At 41.4% G+C, this 18,295-nt stretch overlaps 1 protein-coding gene across 1 annotated transcript in view; it reads right to left on the minus strand.

The window, feature by feature from the left end:
• DNAAF8 (dynein axonemal assembly factor 8) overlaps positions 1-18,295 on the minus strand; it is a 91,596-nt gene that overhangs the window by 68,665 nt on the left and 4,636 nt on the right. Inside the window, exons 4-12 of the mRNA XM_068420236.1 lie at positions 18,114-18,227; positions 16,826-17,296; positions 13,492-13,588; positions 12,939-13,080; positions 11,819-11,965; positions 10,889-10,960; positions 9,202-9,204; positions 8,286-8,651; positions 7,044-7,203 (exon numbers count right to left, since the gene is read on the minus strand). Of these exons, the coding sequence (XP_068276337.1) occupies positions 7,044-7,203; positions 8,286-8,651; positions 9,202-9,204; positions 10,889-10,960; positions 11,819-11,965; positions 12,939-13,080; positions 13,492-13,588; positions 16,826-17,296; positions 18,114-18,227 (1,572 nt within the window). The remainder of the gene's footprint in view (positions 1-7,043; positions 7,204-8,285; positions 8,652-9,201; positions 9,205-10,888; positions 10,961-11,818; positions 11,966-12,938; positions 13,081-13,491; positions 13,589-16,825; positions 17,297-18,113; positions 18,228-18,295) is intronic.

An 18,295-nucleotide genomic window follows, 5' to 3' on the forward strand; every position in this document is an offset into this window, starting at 1 on the left:
ATGATACTTCCACTCCATAACCTCAGATAAAGCCTTGAATTCCATTCCCTGACACTCAGAATAATGCTTCCATAACTATTATTTGTGTAATGACATGTTTACAAGTTGTGACCAGTGTGCTAAGATTGGGAACTGTAGTCCAACCTAAGTCATAATGCTAAACAAGAAGGCATGAGGACAAACTAGGAATACAGTTTAAACTATACAGCTGCTTTAACGGTAGCGTGGCTGTGTCAGACAAGCCTGGACATCCCCTTCGAAAACCAGAGGGACAGATTCAGCCTCCTTTCATCTACAAATAGCATCACTGATCACAGCCCTGAGGTTAAGGCTGGGAGTTGTGACTTCTATTCTGATTCCAAGAGAGATGCAGGGCAGAAAGTATTTCGTTGTATAATTAAACGTGACTGGCACTTGTTCATACACATTGCAAACTTATGGTCGCTGTTCCTTCTGCCAACAAACACAGGATCTGGCAAAGAGCAAGACCTGAAGAGACAAAAGGTACAGAAATGGTTTCCTGTCCTCCTGCCCTTTTCTGAATAAGAAATAGAAAGTAGCCTATGGACATTTTACATTATTGTCTTCTCTTCAAGTTTAATCTGAACCATTCTGCTAATGTGAACAAAGGAGTATTTAGGACCTCTACTGGCAGCAAGTTCATGCATGTAATTCTGGAAACTATATTCTTATTACTTACATTAACCTTTCCCTTAAGCAACAGCAACGGATGTTCCCATCTGTCAAGATCATGCATAAGTATATTCAAGAATAAGCCTAAACTCATTTTAATCACTTCCAAGATATGCCAAGGAATAGAAAGGATTAAATATTTCACATTTTCCTGAGGCCATTTCAAATTCCAATCAGAGAAACAACACTGAAAGCAGCCATTTCTCATTAAAGACCTTACTGTTCAATTCATTCCATAGCTGGAAAGTGCAATGCACAAGGGTGGGAGTCCCCATGAAACCATCAGACTGGGTCTCCACGTGGAGGTTTAAATGGAAGTTTCTCTACAGCTTTTTGGTAGTCCTGTTGTACAGAAGGTGAGTTTCCTGGTTCTGAGCATATATGCAGCAATAGGGCTGAGAAACCTACTGAAGCAGGCAACAGGTTATTAAAGCAGGATTACTATGTCATTTTTTAACTGCTCTGGTTATGTGAGCAAAACTACTGAGAAGAGTCATATGTCTGTAAAGTTCCTGACTCGCTTTAATCTGTGCCCTGAGAGTGCCAAAGCACACACTTCCACAGCACCTCTTACTCAGAGAACATAAAGAGCAAGCAAGCAGACTCTGCCTGTGTAAAGGAATTTGTTTATCACAGAGACATTTAAGGCCTAGATACTCTGCTTTGCCTATTAAGGCAAGTCCTTAGGATAGATCTGTGCCATCCTGAGCCACAGGCAGAGGCTGTAGCAGCCTCAGCTCCTCTGGCTTGCTAACTACAGCCAAGGAGGCCATAAACCAGCTCAACTCAACCTAAGCATAACACACTGTGCCAGCAAATCCCCCTCCATTTTCTCACTGGTACCAAGTGGGAAGATGAAGAGGAGGCCAGAAACACAGGCTCTGTGCCAGCTCACAGTCGCCTATGCTAGAAAAACATTTTCTTGGGAACTTCCAGGCTATTCTGAATCCTGTGTGCTGGACTGGTGGTACAAACAGGAATCTTGGCCTTCTGTTTCTGCATGCTAAATATAACTACATCTCTAATTGCCTTCGTTTATTTTTAAGCCTTTCTTGAGTGGAGGCAGCAGGTTCATTAAGTACAAGAGATTTTAGTCTTGTTTCAGGAACTCATTAAATACCTCCCTGTAAAAAAAAGGGAGGAATTCAGGGGCCATCTGCTGGCTGTTTGGTACATCACTGCTGGCCACAACCCCGCAGAGTCAGTCCAAGGCAGTGACAAGACCTAGAGTGAAGCACAAGCCACATTCAGCTCTGATGCCAGAAAAAGATTTAGTGTAGGAAATATCTTGAAGTTTTTACAATTAATTTTAACTATAGTAAAGTAATAGTAAGGGCTAAATGCTGGGTTCAGTTACATTCACACGGGTGCAAACGTGGCAGTTGCTTTGGTTCAGTGTAAATGAAAACATTTGGTCACAGGGTGATTTATACTTACAAGATCAGTTTTAGAGTAATACAGATACAGAAAAATTCAGTTACTGTGTCACAAGATCATTATAACTAAAAAAAGATTTAAGAGTTTTCCTCAACTTCTCCAAATATGTATATTGCACCACTTTACTGGAGATAAATCAGCATTTTTGTACAGAACTAGCAAAAAACCCATTTCTTTCACAATTGGTGGGTCAGGCCCTTGTACGTTCTTTCCACTGAGACATGAATTTCACTTTCTTACAGCTCTTTTCCTTTATGCATTTTCCACACAGCAATAAAAATGGAGAATTTTTAAATACTGCTTAGGACATCACCTAAGTGCATTCATGTAAGCAGCTCTGCGATGGAGCTGGTCAGACACCCAAGCAGTATGGTCCAGCTGGTGAACTGTTAGGTTGGGATCCTGCGACCCACAGTCCATGTCCTTGAACAACCCTTTGTGCTCAGGTAAGATGGAAGAAAAAGGCAATTTCCAATGTTGCTGCCAGCACTACTGCCTTAAAGAGATCAAGACACCCATACAATAGTAATGGAAATCAGACAGGTAAAGAACCAAAAGCATTTCACTGACAACTGTGCAGATCAAGGTACCTACTACATAAAAAGAAAACCATACAGCACCAGTAATTGAGCTAAAAATATTTCTGCAAGTTTTGGAAATCAATCTCTACTTTCAGTCAGACTGTGCTAATGCAGGGTAGCTGTCACAGTAACGGAACATGCAATGCTTCAGCACTACTCGCGATGGTAAGTACAATCCAGGAGTTTTATCAGGGATTTTTCCTATAGAATTGATATCAGAGCAAGGTGAGAAGGCAGCAGTGAAAGGGCAAGGAAGATTCTGCCCACAGTATATTGTTAATTTTAGCTTTGTGGGAATGTGAGCAGAAAATGTTTTGGTTGAGAATTTTACCTGACATCAGTAAGCTGAGTCAACATTATATTAATATAAAAACCTACCGATTTTGACAGAAAGGTTATAAAGTCTATGTTTACAAGATAGAAAAAGAAAGTATCCGTATAACGTATTTGTTAAGCTAGAATGACTTGGTTGCATGCCTGAATGTTTTTGTTTTGTAAGCCAGCTGTAAGGCTAAGCTGCAATAAGATGATGATCATGGTAATGTAATTACTAATACAAGGTTAGCCAAAGTGATTGTGTAGCCAAGAAAAATTAGATGCCTCAGTATGAGTCAACACATTCATTTTCCAAACAGTTTGGCTGTACGAGGTAGATAAAACAGTGTTTATAAGGTACTGGTAACAAGGTGGTTCCTAATAGCTTTCAAACTACATTATCCTGTTCTGCCATATCACGATAAAGCAATAAAGGTAAAGAGAGAAGCAAGCTGAAGCCCTGTTGAAAACATGTATTTTGTCCCAATAATAATAGAGCTTAATAAAAGCTAAATGCTATTTGCTGTGTTAAATTAATTCCAGAGCTGGATGTAAAGCATCAGGGCCACGAGCACCACCCCCTGCAGTGGTTTGGCTGCCTGTGTTCAAGGCCAGCTCTGACACAAGCTCAGGCGTGTAACTTCAGATGAGGCTGCTGTGAAAAGAGCCGTGTGAAGCCTCTGCTGGGCCCTTCCCCCTGGGCTTGGGAGCTGTATTTAAGCTGACACACTTGCCCTTGGTCCTTGACCGAGCTCTGCTGTAGCTATACCTCTGCCTGGCCTCACCTCACGCATCTGAACCCTGCCCTTAACTAACTGATTTGACTTTGTGGCTTGATCTCAAACCTGCTTCATCACTAGAGGTTTCCCAGGTGGGCTGCTGGCTGACCCTGCGTACTGTCACTGAGCCCAGTGCTGCCCCTGACTTGCCTTCGGGTCTTGATCTTGGACCTTCCTCATTACCACAGACTTGCCAACTGGTTACCCTCAAGAGACCTGCTCTGCTTTTCTTGCGTGGATACTGTGGGACTGCTCTCCTTGCTGGTGAGCTCTCTGCCCCTGCCTGCCTTGCTGTCACCTGCAGCTCCTGGCTTTGCTTCCCTTACAGAGTAACCTGCTTATGCTGCTCCCTGACAGAGAACTCAGACATGAGCCTGGCAAAAGTAACAGCTATTATCTGGATCCCATCTAATGGGAATGTCATACTGAAATGAACATTAGTACTAAGTTAACTATCATAATATGCAAGATGAATGAAATGACAGATCAAACCCATTTCATTTTACATCCTCCATGTAACTGTTTTACATACTGTGCATCATTCCTTCTGTCTTCCTTGTCAATAAAACTTACTCTGTCCAAACACTGAAACAAACCCTATGCCTGTTACTCCGAACCATTAATTCAACCTGACCTTACAGCATGGATCACATCACCACTCTGCTGGCTTTCAGGAGAACTGCAGATGCTTGAATCAATTCTGAATTAGGTCTAAAGGTTAAAATGTGGTTAAGGGCACCATTTTCAGAAAAGATCAACTCACACCAGTGTTAAGGTTCACTGAACATTTGGGTGGTGGAGGGGAGCAGCAAAAAAAAAAAAAAATTGTAAAAAAACCCCCAGGTTCTTCTTTTTAGAAGTAAGAGGTGGCCAGACTGAAAAAGTATTCAGATACCTAAAGACAGACAGGTAGAATTCTTAGAATGAACCCACTCATTTCCAGGGGAACTTGGGATTTGCACGTGTTGAAAATACCACTGGATATCAGCCCCTTCTTCAGACGCTGAAGTACCTCTGAAAGTTAGTTCTTGGTCTCCTAAGTTACCTGCACTGTTTTGAAAGTGTTCCTCCCAAACCTGATTCTCATTTATATTAGTGCTTCCCACAGAGAGAAGCTGAGCACAGAGTTTGACTGAACTAGGTTAAGGAAAAAAAAAAAAGACAGCAGCATTAAATCTGAATTTCACTGCTTTTAAATTTTAGACAAGAACTCTAATGTAACCCTAATGCAGCTTTTTAAATTTCCTTTGTGCTTCTTTCCCAGCACCTCAGTTACAGTAATTGCAGAGTTTCTAAGCTTTCTCTCTGATTATTATTTAATTCAATTATTTATGTATATTATAAATGGTCAGAGGAATTCTGGAAACTATGACAAGTGTTCCAGATCTGAACATCTATCATTGCCAAAACAACAGACTTAAAAACAAATTTGAAAGTGTGCTACCCTGTCAAACACTGTGGCTTGTTCTTCAAATATACATGTTTATATATAGATATTAGATATTTTCACTGAGAGACACAGCTGCCAAATTACAGCTGCTTTAGTTTTAAATGTCAAAACATTCAAGTTTTTCTGCCTTCCTATGTGCAGCAAAGGAAAAAAGAAAGAAAAACCTGTTCTAATTCAAAGAAAAATGCTGCTGTCAAGCTGTATTTCAAGTAATCTTATAAATGACTTGTATTTGATAGACAATGCTGATACATTTTTCATTCTTAATTTTAATAATGAATACTTCTGAAGAACGAACAGAAAAGTTGCCCACAGAATACAGTTATTATGGGTTGTGCTTATTTTGTTTCTACCAACAGTGCCTTGTAAGTTCAGGCAGGTTTCCCCCAAGTAGCCTGTCAGTTAGTTTCGGTACCAGGCATCAGAAGCTGATTAAATCCTGGGCTGGTTAACTTATGCCAATGTCCATGCTGCCAGGACTAGCTGTCAGTAATACCATTAAAGCTCTTACAGACACATTTACACCATGATTCAGTCACAGCAAGACTACAGTGTAGATATACCCTGAGTCGTACTCGGGAGAAACCACATCACCAAGCTGTCATCTTCATTTTATTGGCTTCAGCACAGCAAGTATGGGAAATGACCAAGATCCAGAACAATCCAGCAATCGCTTGGTGCATTGTCAGGAATGAGTTAGCAAAGCTTAAGTGTATTTCTGATGAGCAAGTAAGTGCCTGCATCTTAATAAGGGCTAACTGGAATTCGGTGGTACCTCCCAGCAGACTGAGAAAGGAGCAAGTCTGAAGACTAGAATCACAAACTCTGCAACCTTCAAAACAGAGCTCTGTGCAGTGCACTGTCCTTGCCAGAGCAGGCTGACAGAGGGAAATTCAGCTGTCAGTTTGTTAGTCCTGTACTTCTCATCAGTTATTAACCCAACATTTAAAGAAATGAGGTTTTAATCTGCAGAAAGACACTAGTCAATTGCTTACAAAAGAATCAAATTGAATTGTCCATCCCCCAGGTCAGGGCTGTAAGGTCTTTCAACTTTCATACTGACAGAAGAGCTTTGTTATTGCTGTCAGCTCAAATAAATCATGATGGTGGACCCATGGACAAACTCTGCAGTTTCTCACCTCCTCTTACCTTCTCAGCTGGTCTTGTGTTCAGTTAAATCACTGCAAGGATGAATTAGGACTACAAATACAAATCTGCTCAGGAGGGAAGACAGCCTTGTCCTCTGAGCCATACTTAAGGCTCTGGGAAAAATCAGGATAATTTCATACTCCCTTAATCAGGACATCAGCCAAAAGCAAAACCTATTACTAAAACCACAATCCTTGAAACCTACCCACAAAACTGAAATATAAAGCTGCTAGGGGCAGGTAACCAGACAGAACTCACCACAGGCTTTGCTTTATAAGTATGTCAGTAAGAATATTTCACCTTTCTAAAAGGTTATGAAAAATCATGTGGAAAAGTCTGGCTGTCGTGAAGTAGATGACACTGAGCCCACTGACTTCAGCGAGCCAGGACTCCTGCCATACCCTGACACGCCAGGCCTGGTGGGCAGCTCTAAGGGGAGTATTCCCCATACAGGAGAGGTGAGAAAAATATTATTGGTGTGAGACAAGAGCTGTAGGACTGCTCATCTCATCAGGTAATGGTGCTCCATAACAAAGACTTTAAATAATACAATAAAAATTGCTTTTTGCTTCTAGGATCACATATGCATTTGGCCAGGAAGCCATTCTGCAAGGGACAGTCCTACACTGAACTACTAACCATGTGGAACAGAACGGGGGTTTTCTCTGCCATGGGCTGCTTTCCAGTAACTGACTGCTGAGGCTGCAATCTCTCCAGCTGCTCCTGGAATCTCTGCCTCCTGTGTCTCTCTTTCATCTGTTCTTCCTTTTGGGATAGCTCTCTTTTACATTCTTCTGTCCTGAAAAATACACAGATTCTGTTTCACTTAAGCTTTGCACTTGGGAGAAAAAGCACCCTTGTTCATCTCTTTGCATTTCCTTTTTCTTATATTTATAACATACACTTGAGAGTGAATCATGACAGGAAAGGCTAAAATAGATTTAGAAAGTGTTTATGGTGTTTGTGGGGGGACACAAGAACCTGTCATTGGATGACATCATCTCTCTTAAAAAAAAGAAAGAAAAGGAGCAGACCTCACCACTCTGATAAGTGGTGACAATCTATTTGGAGACCAGAACTCCATTAAGCAGAGGTGTGTTGGTGATGTTTCACTCCCCATTTCCACACCAAAATTCTCAGTCTAACTCCGTTTCCTTTCCTATCTGCTATAATACAGTGACAAATTTCCCCTGAACCAAGGCTTTCCATCTTTCTGTATTTTGACATCTGCAGAAAGATTTCATCTGCCATTTCCACAGCAAATACTAAGTTCAATTTCTTCCAAATTCTTCAAGCCCCAGGTGCCCCAACAATAATTAGAACAGCAAGAAAGAAAACTGAAATTCATTAAAATCATTGTGATCTATTACTCAGCAACAATACAGAAGACATATTTTTGCCAAGCCATGGTCTGCCATCTATGTGGCAGGCTAACAAGTAGACAAAACGGAGTTTTATAGAACTGATGGAAGCAATGAGCTTTAATGTCAGGAATCCCATAGAGGAAAAAAAACCTGCAACCAACCATCTGCCATTTAAACCAAGTACACAGGAGCTGAAGTGCCTAAGTGGCAGGGTAGGCAACTGCATAACACTGGAAAAGTAACAGAATCCACTTGCTCTAGAGACTAATTCTTTCGAGGGCTCGTATGTCAAAGCCAAAATGTTAAATTTCACTCTGAAAATAGCAGGCAGAATATAACCTTTGAAAAGTCAGTCTAAGGGAGCTCTCCCAAATAGCTGGGCAGGTACATAAGGCAACCACCTCATTTCACTTCAAAATTAGACCTGATGCAGCACACACTACGTTGAACCAAGCCCAAGGAGGCAGAGGCCTTTTATTTCCTCAATCAATACTATTCTTATTTTTTTCTGTGATACCTTGACAATTCAGTGGTAGTTAGAGGAGACTCTGGAGCATTTCCTGAATGTTGAACCGTCTCAACTTCCATTCTGTTTTCTTTTTCTACATCAGCTCCATTGCTCCCATGGCTTGACAAAGGGGTATTTCTTTTCTCTGGTTTCAATCTCAGTTTCCTGGGAATCACCTTATTTGTCTCTTGCCTCACTTTAAAACGTTGGGTTTGACTTATTTTAGAGGAATCTATCTCTTCCAGACTTTCTGGATCCTGTTTTATGCCTTCAAGTTTTTCAGCCAGGGTAGATGCTTTATGAAGGAGCTCTGAGGCTTCTTTACGGGCTGTACGGAGTTGCTGCAGTAGCCGGCTTTTCCCTGAGCAATTCCTCCTGCAAAGAAAATAAAAACCTGATTAATCAAGATAAAGCATTACATGAATAAATTCAAAATCTGAGGAACTTCTCATATGAGTGACAGCTCAAAACAAGGACTGGGCATCTACACAAATAATAGCTTATTGGTAATAGCAGCAGCAGCCCAGGCAACACATAAAACACTACAGTGACAGAACATGAAACTGATCTTACTGGCAATTTACTTACCTCTCTTGCATTTCAGGCACAACACACACCTACTAGAAGAGCCCGGAACAAATGTGATGTTAGCACAGAAATTCGAGTCTACAGATTTTTGTCCCCTTTGGATACAGAGGTTGGGATTCAAATACATAGAGAAGAAAAGTTCTTCTAATAATTCTTAGGATTTTTGAGTCTTTGGCTTAATTTCACCCATGTCTCCTGCAGGTTAACGAGACTGCTGAACTATCAGCAACCACAATATTGTGATAGTATTTGTTGTGAAATGTCCTATCGTGACATAAGGGGCAGATGTGGTTATTCTGTCTTGCAGCTCTCTTCAATGATGAGTCTCCCAAGTAACCTGCTACAGGAAGGCCACCATCAATTCATAGCTCATCTGGAGATTGTGAGCAAATAATATACCTTGTTTTAGTGGTAGCTGAAAAGTACACGGACTGAGTAACTGATTGTTTATGTTGGATATTAATGATGCGGTTAGGTGGTATGTGTGAGTACACAGCATCGTACTGCTGTACTTATCTAAACTAAACCAATGCTTCTCAGAAGTAAAAAAACAAACCAGATGGAGAGTATTCTTTCTCCTTCAAGATCCCAATTCTCCCAAACCATCAAATCAACATTTAACATTGATGGCTGGACTACTAAGGAGCATGCCTAAGTAGTAGTAATTTTAGGAGAGCCATGTATTAGAGAGTAGCCTTATGGTACAGTGCTAGAGATGGCACTGACTACCCGAGCACTCCAGGGACAAACCAGCAGCATATTTTCTAGGCTCAGTGCCTGGAGATCAAGCCGACTAACCCTCCAAGGCCTTAACATGTAGGTATATTGTACTACAGAATATGTAGCCCTGTTTAATAATTCCATCCAGATAAGAGCAAAACCAGCATTGACCCCTCGTGAATGAGATCAGAATCTTGCCCTACTGAGACCACAAGGCTTTCTTATTTAGAAACAGAACCGAATAACACTTGCCAGGGAATTCGTTTGTGTATGTTCTTTAGCAACATTAAAAAGAATCAAAATCCAGCCAGCTAAACTCTGCTCTCCATCACTCTGGATTTACACTGATGCAACTTCTGCATTTGCACCAGTGCCAGTGAGAGTTACCCAAGAATCATCTTGTCCCTGCTTCATGATGGCTTTGGATTAGATGTTCTAAATTATATTGAGTGTTTAGGCTCCATTCCTTGTTGAATCATTTATTCTTTCAAATCATTAAAAAAAAAAAGAGTAATTGGCTGGCACAACAATACAAATGTTCTGCTCGTCCTCTGCATTGCTGTAACGTCAACTTACGTGCATCAGAATTCTAAATGTGATCCAGAGCATGAACGCAGTAAGGTGTTTAAAGCTTGACATATCTCCTTCACATTAAACAAGTGCCTAACAACCTATGGGTATGAATCAAGCCCTAAGTTTAGCAACAGGAAAAGGCTGGCGTCTGTGCCTATTGAAGAATTCACAGTTCAGAATTCCATCACACTCTCCCCTTTCCCCACTTCCTCCCTCTCCAATTAAGAATTGGGAGCATCACTGCCCACTCAATGTATTCAACATTCTCTTTAAATCAACATCCATTCTAGCCTATTTCATTATTTCTAAAAATAAAGGTTTGTCTGAGTCAACTCCCTACAACATTTTCAAAGTTTGATTCTGAGTCATTTAAAAGCCAGTTCTCATGTCACTCAAACATATCTGGAGAAAGAGCGAGGTTTCCCAGCCACCCAGGTCTACTCTATTTGTCTTTTGAGCTGTTTCCATGCAGCTGTACAGGAGCAAGGTGTTATACTGCCTCAAGGATCAACAACTATTTTCTACCTTCGGTATCTGTACCATGCAATAGAAAAGAGTGATCTGATCAGACTGAAGCACTGCCAGGATTGGGCTTTTTTGCTGGGAAGACCAGGAACAGAGATATTTCAGTACACAAGCTCTCACTCTAATCACAGTTAGGGCAATTACTTTAGTTTCAGAAAAAGTGAACATCATATCATTTGAACTAGGGTCCTGGTAAAGATTCTTACATTCTCCTTTCTGCTTGGTCCTTAATTGTCATTGTCTCTTCTTCTTCTTCTTCAGTGGAGCTGTCACTTGCACTATGAAACAAATTAGAGCATATTAGTTAACTCTGTTCCAACTGGGTGTTGGCTTTTTGTCATTTCTAGGATGCAAATTTAGAATCATTAGGAGAAAGGGAGAGATACTTCCACGTGTTATGGATAGTTCTTCATACCATTACTCTCACAAAAAAAAAATTCAAGCAACTACCTCAAGATGTGTTAGCTAGTTTATTAACTAGTTTAATAGACTAAACAGCTAGTTTATTAACTACTAGCTGTTTATTAACTACAAGGTTTCTTCTGGTGCCTGTTTTCTCCAATCTCCTGCTGCAGCAAATATACATCTTGAGAAGGGAGCAAACAGCTACCCCAGACACCATTAGCTCTCAGGCAAAGGACGTGTTTGCCAGAATCTGTTGCAGATTGAGAAGAATTTGGCCTCCCACAACTGACTAGATAAAGTCCTCTTATCACATAGGAAACAGAAATCAGCACCTATGGTTGCTTGCCAGGAATGCCATCAAGGATGCCCATTTTGTACACAGTGCTGTCAGAATGCTAGCCCAACTCAGACAGCTGCAGGCATTGCTTTCCAGTAACTGCCCACTCCTTTATAGATGGAAACTTTCTAAATGTTATTTCCCTGGATGATTTTGCCTGTCCTTTCTGTGCTGCCTGCATCCCCACATATTTGCTTCTTCTGAGACAAGTTTTTCTGTCCTGAAAATATGTCTGAGCTCAGACAGGGGCAATGCCTTCCTACTAAGGTCACAGAGGTGTGGAAGAAGAGAACGCTTTTAAAGTTATATTTCAAAAGTACGAGACGTAAAGAGAAGGTTTCAGTTTCCTACTTTTTGTTACTTACTTCTCACCAACAATAAAGCCAGAATTTACCTTTGTTTCTCATCAGGGGATGTTACTGAGTTCTGTGGTTTAGCATCTCTTAAATCTATGTACACGGTCACAGGCTCTGGCAGGCTCTGTAATCTCATCCAGTCCATCGTTAGAGAACTTGGTGAAGTGGATAGGAAGGCAACATCCCTAAGTATAGAAAACATTGTTTCAGCATGTCCTCCGCCTTATCCAGACAAGAAGTCCTGCAGAGTGTGGATTATGATGGAAATTGGATTGTGAAAGGAGCTTTGTGCTTGGCTACTGTACAGATTCAAACCCTGCTTCTGCCTACTATCCACCACCTTACAAAGCTGAACTCAAAGATTCAGCTTCCCCCAGGGAATACGGATCACAGGCAGCACGATGAAGGATATTTAGTTCTTAAAAACTGACAACGTCAAATCGTTCTATAGAACAAAGGTAGGCAGTTCTGGTATCAAAGAGCTTCCAAGTTTTAAGAGCCCAGTGTCAATCAGTAAAAAACAGGTCCCTTTTTCCTGTTTGCCTCCTTTGGTAATTCTGTTTTATCCTTCAGAGCATACAAAGTGCAAATCATCTTAATGGCTCTCCCTGCTCTGGAAAAGTATCCTCATGGCACCTTTCTCTTTACAGGTTTGTTTCACTACCGTTTCCTCTGTGCTGCCACCATTGATGTTGTTCCCTCTGAACAGTCTGGGAATCCACTTCCTTCACACAGAACCCTCCAAGATGCACTAACATCACTACAGATACCCACAAAAAAAAAAAATCCTGTATACTTTAGCTAAATTGAGATACCAGTAAGAGAACCTGGTACCCTAGATGAGAAGAAATGTGGCCATGATAATTTGCTTAGCCTTGTTTTCCTGCCTCTCCCATTTGTCCCAAGTATCTGATAAGGTCTAGACAAAGGTGGGGGCTGATGGAGAATGCCAAGGTGGCAGGATACTGACCATTTATCATCAAATGTATGTGAATGACCAAGTCTTAGTTTTTCCCTTTAACATCCCTGCAGCATATTCCAACTATGCTATCAGCTTTCTGCAGAGGCTACAGAGAAAAGCACCTACAGAACACAAGTTTCCAGGTATCCCTACTGGCAGCCTTGATTATCTAGTGTATATGACAGAAAAGGACCTACTTCTTATTGTCTTGCTGGTCTTGAAAGGAGGAGAGCTTGGCTGATGGCCACCTGCAGTATGGAGACACTGTCCTGGACTGCCTGGCACACAGCTCTTCTAGCTTCTTCATGAGCTCATTTTCAGACATACCCCTGAAGGTCTCTATGGAAGAGCAACAAAAAGAATCACCAGTTGTGGTCTTCTGCCATGGGATCACCCCATATACCCTTTCCCCATTTTCACATTGTCCCTTTCTCTACAACCTGTCAGAAGGGGAAGGATAAAGATACTATGGTCATCTGGTTCTGACAAACTGACTTCTAACCTTCATCCACCTTGTCTGATTCACTCTTAGGCCATGACAGGCCACAAAGCACTGGTTTCAAGCTACACAAGCAAGATGAAATCTTGAGGGAAGCTAATTAATTAAAAATACATTTTACACAGGCATAAAAAACCCACTATGATTTCAACATTCAAGATGATGCTGCAGAGAATGACAAACACAGAAACCTGAGTTTTATTTCTTTTTATACACCTTCAGCAAAGTTGGTATTAATTTAGCAGTGTTACCATGATTCGCTGTGGAGAAAGCAACTTCTGCATGACTGTTATCTTTCTGCTGCTCCAGCTCCTCGAGAATCTTGTCTACATCCCATTTCTCAATATTCTGAAAGAAGACAGCCAAAATGTGATGGGAAATTCACTCCCAAAAGACTGCTACAAAATAAAAGTTCCTTTGACTCACATTCTTTGTAGTAACTCCATCATATTTTCCTGCCACATATAAATACACAAACGGCATGGAAGTTCACCTTATCTCCAGTACTATGCCACTGTCACTTGCCAGTAGATGAAGCAGTGTGTCACTTTGGACACAGTTGCTTCACCATGAGCCTCAATGATTGGCATAACTGACAAAAGGATATTTACTGTTTGAAAACAGCTTGCCTGACATCATTGCCAAAGCTCTGCACATCCAGCCTAGATAAGTGCAGTATAAATACTCAGAGAAACCAGCGAAGGATTAATCAATTGTTCATTCAAATATAACGAAGGTGGAGTACCTTCTCCTTCCACACTTAAAACTGCAAAGTCTAGAAGTTTCTAGAATGGACTGAACTGACAGCTCCTTAAAAGGAGAAACATAAGTCACAGAATCACAGAATGTTAGGGATTGGAAGGGACCTCCAAAGCCCATCCTAAATATCCACCCAACCCCTCTCGCCATAGGCTGGGATATAACTCATGTTATGTCCTCCATGTGGCTCAGTCCTCCACATGCATTCAAATGCTGAAAGCCTCTTTCCAACAGCAAGTACTCCTCTTCATCCCTCAAACCCACTAACCGTACCAGATCCCCACATATTTTATTTCCCTCTGTCCACTCCTCCAAGTACCTTTCCTCACCCTTTCACTGTCTCCAAAAGATCATGTCCCTAACTACACTGCCAGCTTGCTTTAGGCATCTCCACAAGGAAGTGCTGTGCATTTACTGTCTCTCTTTGCAGAGTGCATGTATCCAGCTGCCTCATCCACTTCTGCTGAGGCTTTTTCGCTGAGAATCTGAGCCCTTCTGATATAGCCCACAGAAAACCCCTGGAGACAGCAAAATAGATTAAAAGATGACCTGACACAAGACCAAGCATACATATTCTGATCCTGAATAATGCCGAGAACTTCTCACTGCCACTAACACGAGAAGGACTTTTGGCTTTCCAGTTCTTTGAGATAAGGCCCTCAGTCTTTTCCTCCCCCTCCAATGTCCGACCAGGGCACATTCCCATTCCTCTAGGTACAGCCAGCATCAGCTGCTACCTCACAGCTGCTTATCCCACACTGAAGATTGATTCATAGCAACAAAACTGATCATCCTCACATACACTGGCTGAGGGTACGCTTGCACTGCACACTGCTAACTTAGGTACGAGAACCAGTCTGCAATGACAAAAGTTCACATGCATTTAAAACACTGATTGCTTTCCCCTCTGAATATTATTCGAAATTAAAGTTTTAATTAAAAAAAATCCACATCCATTTGAAATATCATCACCAGAACTTAGAAGTACTCATGATTTTTTTTAAAAGGAAGCTGGCTCTCAATTACAGCAACGATGTCACAACTACAGCTGACATGCCTTTCATATGACCACTCAAAAGCTTTAGAAAAGCAGAAGCAGCCTCCAAAACATGCAGCTTCACCTTGTAAAAACCTGTCATCTGCCCCTCCCATTTCAGAGAAGAGTCTCACTCTTTGCAGAGTGATAAATCTTCACACACACCTGACCCACGATTAGATCTATTCTAACATTACACACTGCAGCTGATGAAAGGTAGAAGCCTGATGAGAGCCACAAGCTGAAGTCTTTCACACCAACACAAAGCTCATACTGGTTCAACAATGTCCTGGAGATGTATTGGTCTGGAAGAGTGACAAATGACTGGCAGCTGAGCTTGCTACAAAGAAAACCACATCACAGGTCAGTACAGGTGCTGGTTTATCAAACAGTCTGAAGGGAAATACAACATACACATTTGCTTTAATTATGATGCAGTTGGTACTAAGCTTCTTTATCAATAACAGTGCTTAAATACAAGCCATTATGATAAAAAGATCCAACTATCATCTAACCTGCTGTATTAAGGCTTTATCCTTAATACACAGATTCCAGAAGAAACAAAGATTTGCACAATTCCATTTCTAACACAGAAAGGGACTTAAATACACTTTAAGAAAAAAGCATTTTCAAATGAACTGATATGATTAGAATTAAGAAGAAATTGTATATTAGTTTTAACAACTTTACTTGACATAAACTGCAGTACCTGGCTGAGCTGGGAAGTAACAAGCAGCCATCAAACCTAAACACACACACCATGGACACAAAGGATACAGCTTTGCCCTCACTTTATGAAAGTGAGAATACACTGAGCCTGTCTCAGTACTCACCCAAAAGCATCAGACTTCAGTTCATTGAAGTCAGTGACATCAAACAGGTTCTGGAAGGAAAATCATGCCTCCTGAACTAACAGAGCAACTGACTTACACGAGGTGAGACGGGAATTAAACCTAAAACTGCTTGAAAAAGATCCCCTCTGATAATGGCATGATTAAATGATGCAGCACAATTAAAAGAAAACCAAACAAAAACAAAACAGGCAGGCACCTGCATTCTTTGCCTACACTAGAACTGCTCTAACACCAAAAAGTTTCTTTTTATGAGTGTAGATGAAAGGGGAAAGGAAACATCTGTACTCTGATTCTATAGAAGGTTTTCAACAGAAATATCAGGTTCATGTTCTGAGCTGATTAAGTCCTAATGACCTTAAAAATCAATACAAGAAGTAGAGATCTGTAATTACAGCATTGAAGTGAACAGCCTCTCCACACTGGGGCCACATACCAGTTAAACACACAGGAGCTGGCCCACAGACCTAAGCACCTGCCTCAGGTGGAAGAGATTCAAGATTTCAGGAACAGCCCCCACCACCTTCTCCTCTCACCTCCAGCATTACCACGGTGCTACAGAAAGGACAAGGTGCTGGAAATCTCACCGGTTTAATGCAAAGTCTGCCTGGGAACAGAAGAGATCCCTGCCTTCCCAGGGACAGATGTTGTGGCCGGCTTTCCTGAATAAGACCGTGAAGCACGCTGCTGACCCACGGCTTTTGCTACCATTATGGACTCTTAATGACAGCTCTGAGACAAAGATAGTTTTTTGGTAGCTTGTACAGCACATGACCCAACAAAACGCAAATTCAGGACAACAATGAAAGCAAAGAACACTGTGGTGTGTGCAGAATTTGGCATTTCAGTTCTCTATTTTAGTAGGATTGTGCAAGCAATGCACTGCACCCTCTACCCCACAAGCAGCACTCCCCAAAGCTTTTTGTTTGGCCCACTTACCTGCAATGACAAATGGGTCAGTTTTTGAAGATGATCATCTGAGGAGGCTTCTTCCTTAGCATTTCTTTCTAGACTGTTGCTAATGCCATGTGAGGGAGGCTTGACATCTAGCTCCAGGTGGCCTGGTGATGACTCCAGAATTATTTTGGAGAGTATCTCTGCCTCTATCAGCTTTCTTCTCTCTTTTCGACTGTCCAGCTCTTCCACAGACAATGCTGTATTAAGCTGTATTTGCTGTCTCCTGCTCAGTTCTTTTTCTTCAAGGTGATCTGTGGCATCTGCAAGAGACTCTTCAAGAACAGCTCCCTTTTGGCTTGGAATTTCTTCAGTATGGCTGGCAAGATTGGAAGCCTCCTCTTTAATCGTCTGTACATCTTCTTTTGCAATGACTTGGGCACCATCTGTTTTTTTCTGAAAGCCAAAACTTTCCATATCTGCATTCCAGATCTCCCATGGGTGTCTTTCTGTTTCCTGGGTTTGCTACAGGTAGAGAAAATACACACATGCAGAAAGTCATATGTCCAGAACCTTTAGAAGCTGACAGTAAACCAAAACGAAGTGAGTGGCAGACAGCAGTTCCAACTCAGACACCATCTGGTAACAGCACACACTATATCCACCATGGAAAACAGTACGACTGTTTACTTTCCAGAGACTATAACTTCAAGAAGTACATCCTTGAAATTAATTTTCCTTACATGTGCTCATCATGTGACACTTCTTACACCAAGATAAACAGCTGGGAAAAAGCAGCACAACGTTAGTGTTCCCATTATGGAAGCATAGGGTCGGCTGGCTTCTCTTCCAGCTTCCTACGATGGCTAATCATCACCACAGAAGCAATGTAATCATTTTACCTCAGAAAAGCTGTTCAATGAATAAACTCCATACTCATCCTCCTCAGTTAGGACCCACTGTCCTAACTAATTCTACATTTTCTAGATACATAAAATGGTGGCTTAAACTATCTCAAACCCTGAAAAGTTTAGGAGTCAGTGCACAGTGTTACTGTTAGTGCACAGAAGAAAAAACAGTGAAAGGACAATAATAAAAACTGCAAGGAGATGGGACAAAAAAAGGTCCAAACTCTCAAGGTGGAAAAAGCTTAAAAGGGTCATTACATAAAGAGAAAGAAAGATCTAGTCTCTAGTGGGAAAGTACTGGGGACTATGCTCTTCTGTCACACAATTCAGTCAAGTAAGTCAAATAGCAACAGCAGCTACCCACACTGGAGACAACCAGCAGAGTGGGGTTACAGCAGTACAGCCTGTATGCAACAGTCAACAACCTGCATGTTTGAGTCTTCCAGGGAAAACTCCATCAGTTCTTCTGACAGGTCAGGAATTAAGTCTGGCTGTTTCCGCTGGTAGATGAAAAGCTCCCCATCACTCTCACAGTCAGACTGCAAACAAAACAAGATAAATTAAATGACAGATTGTAATACTCACCTAAATATCTGTTTTGCAGTGA

Source organism: Nyctibius grandis, chromosome 30 (genome assembly GCF_013368605.1).
Source record: "Nyctibius grandis isolate bNycGra1 chromosome 30, bNycGra1.pri, whole genome shotgun sequence".
NCBI classification, from domain to species: Eukaryota; Metazoa; Chordata; class Aves; order Nyctibiiformes; family Nyctibiidae; genus Nyctibius; species Nyctibius grandis.